Below are 2,965 nucleotides of genomic sequence, written 5' to 3' on the forward strand. Positions count from 1 at the left end.
ATAAGAGTATACATATGCAAATGCATATACATAGAAACATGGATACATTCTTACATACACATACGCACAGACGCACGTTCACACAGATACATACATTCATGTACACACATCCACACAGAATAACACGCATACACACACATCCACACAGAATAACACGCATACACACACATATAATCACATTCACAAACATAGACACACGCGTATTCCAATTGCCTGCTTGTGTACATGCGCATTTCAACGTGCATCTTTCCGTCCAAATAAAGAATACTCTTCCTCCAACATACTCTTTCAAGTGCGCCCAGTTCATCTGAAACTTTAGTCTGCGTTGAAAACGGCAAACTACCAATCACAGCCTTCAGCCACGGCTTATGCTGTGACCAGGCTACTATTGTTTCGCTACTGTCTTCGACGTAATTAAGTGCTGAATAGAATGGTTTGAAGAATTTCCACTGAGCTTCATATCTTGTTTCGGTTTTGGGCTGCATGTGATACAGAACAAGCTGTGCGGGGACTGCGAGAAGCACAATAATCATCGATAATGTGCGCAACATCTTTACGGTGTATGTAATACGTGTCTTAAACAGGTTGCCTTAGTGCTTCTCAAAGTGACTTTCACGCCACCTCCTCTATCCAGTCCTTGTGATTTGTGAAAATACTGCTACATACACCTATGGATTTAAAAATACAGGGGCATGGAATCTCGGACAGACGAAAAAGTGCTTTGGCATTTTCTGTGAATTGAGAATCCCTAAACCCTATATACAATCAGATACAAATTACAATGCTCCACACGTCATCAAAATTTAGTTTTTACCATCAAATGCCTCTGACACCAGCGGAGTAAATCTAAAAATATTAGTTAATCATATGTCGATAATCTACCAAATCTTTTTGTTTTTAGAAAATTAGAGTAATATGTACCGTATACATACTGTATGCACACTGCACTGCACAGTCCACAGGGGGAGGGTCATTCGGTCAGGGTAGTCGATAAACCATATCATCGCCTCTAATTTTTAATTTAGTTTGGACTTTTGAGAGCACACATGATATCGTTGTTGGATATTATATTAACTGCTTCTCGTGTGTACTTAGTGATAAGTAAGTCATACGTAAGTTCCTTACCCTCGTCAGAAGTACATGGGATTGTTGTACATACATATCTGTTTGTTTGTAGTGAGTATAAAGTTACACATAATATATATTACCCGCACTTAGATTGAATCGGAAGTTTCGTTCACATCACAATGTCCTCAAACGATGCTCGAACGAAAGAGTTCAAAAACAGAGGTCTCGACCAAGATGCCCTACGAAGGCGCCGTAATGAACAGAATGTTGGCTTACGGAAACAAAAGAGAGACGAGAATATACAGAAACGCAGACAACTGACTTCTAGTAGCCACAATGGGGTAGCGGAAAGTGCAGAGGAGGTCGTTACAAACTCGGGGCTTTCGATTGAGCAATTGCCTGAGATGACAGCCATGCTCATGGGTGAAGATAGAACTAGGTGGTTGACAGCGACAAAGATGTTCAGGAAACTGTTGTCCAAAGAGAAGACACCACCCATTCAGGAGGTGATCGAGATGAATGTGGTGCCGAGATTAGTACAGTTTCTATCATACGAGGCAGACCCTATGATTCAGGTATGTTCTATTCTTGGGGTAGGATAACTAAATACATAACCCGGAATGGCAAGCACAACTTGTGTGGATATATATTTGCCTTGTGATTTCTTTTGTGTCTGTATGGTATCGTTTATAGGCGTTGTATACTTGTGCACACTTTTTTAACTTTATAGACATGTTTATATACCGATACGAACAGACATAGATATGTATACACAGATTAGTACAGTTTCTATCATACGAGGCAGACCCTATGATTCAGGTATGTTCTATTCTTGTGGTAGGATAACTAAATACATAACCCGGAATGGCAAGCACAACTTGTGTAGATATATATTTGTCTTGTGATTTCTTTTGTGTCTGTATGGTATCGTTTATAGGCGTTGTATACTTGTGCACACTTTATGTATATGCATATGCATATGCATATGTATATGTATATGTATATGTATGTATATATGTATATGTATATGTATATATATATGTATAGTATATGTAAATGTATATGTATATGTATATGTATATGTATATGTATATGTTAATATATATGTTGATGTATTTGTTGATGTATATGTAATGTATATGTAATGTATATGTAATGTATATGTAATGTATATGTAATGTATATGTAATGTATATGTAATGTATATGTAATGTATATGTAATGTATATGTAATGTATATGTAATGTATATGTAATGTATATGTACTGTATATGTAATGTATATGTATATGTATATGTATATGTATATGTATTTGTAGATGTAGATGTATATGTATATGTAGATTTAGATTTAGATGTAGATGTATATGTATATGTATATGTATATGTATATATATGTATATGTATATGTATATGTTTATGTATATGTATATGTATATGTATATATATATATATATGTATTTATATTAATATATGCATATTTGTATATATGTATATTATATACGTGTACATACAAACACATACACACACATTCACATCTATCCATCTAGCTATCTACCCGGCTATCCAGCTATGTATATATATGTATGGATGTATGTATGTATGTATGTATGTATTTTTTGTATGTATGTATGTATGTGTTGATCTATGTATTTATCTATCTATGTATCTAACTATTTATCTATCCATCCATCCATCCATCCATCCATCCATCTATCTATCTATATATCTATCTATCTATCCACCTGGCCATCTATCCATTCATTTACCTATCTATCTTTCATCTATACGCGCGTACACACACACACACACACACACACACACACATACAATATATATATACACAACTCATACACACACACACACATACACACACACACACACTATATATATATATA

The 2,965-nt window shown here is 35.0% G+C and overlaps 1 protein-coding gene across 1 annotated transcript in view; it reads left to right on the top strand.

Annotated features, from left to right (window-relative positions):
- Positions 1 to 1,247: 1,247 nt before the first annotated feature.
- SARC_00812 (importin subunit alpha-2) overlaps positions 1,248 to 2,965 on the top strand; it is a gene marked incomplete at both ends in the record, with an annotated part of 6,842 nt that continues 5,124 nt past the window's right edge. Inside the window, one exon of the mRNA XM_014305495.1 lies at positions 1,248 to 1,643. Within this exon, the coding sequence (XP_014160970.1) occupies positions 1,248 to 1,643 (396 nt within the window). The remainder of the gene's footprint in view (positions 1,644 to 2,965) is intronic.

The sequence above is a fragment of the Sphaeroforma arctica genome (assembly GCF_001186125.1).
Source record: "Sphaeroforma arctica JP610 unplaced genomic scaffold supercont1.28, whole genome shotgun sequence".
Taxonomy (NCBI): Eukaryota; class Ichthyosporea; order Ichthyophonida; genus Sphaeroforma; species Sphaeroforma arctica.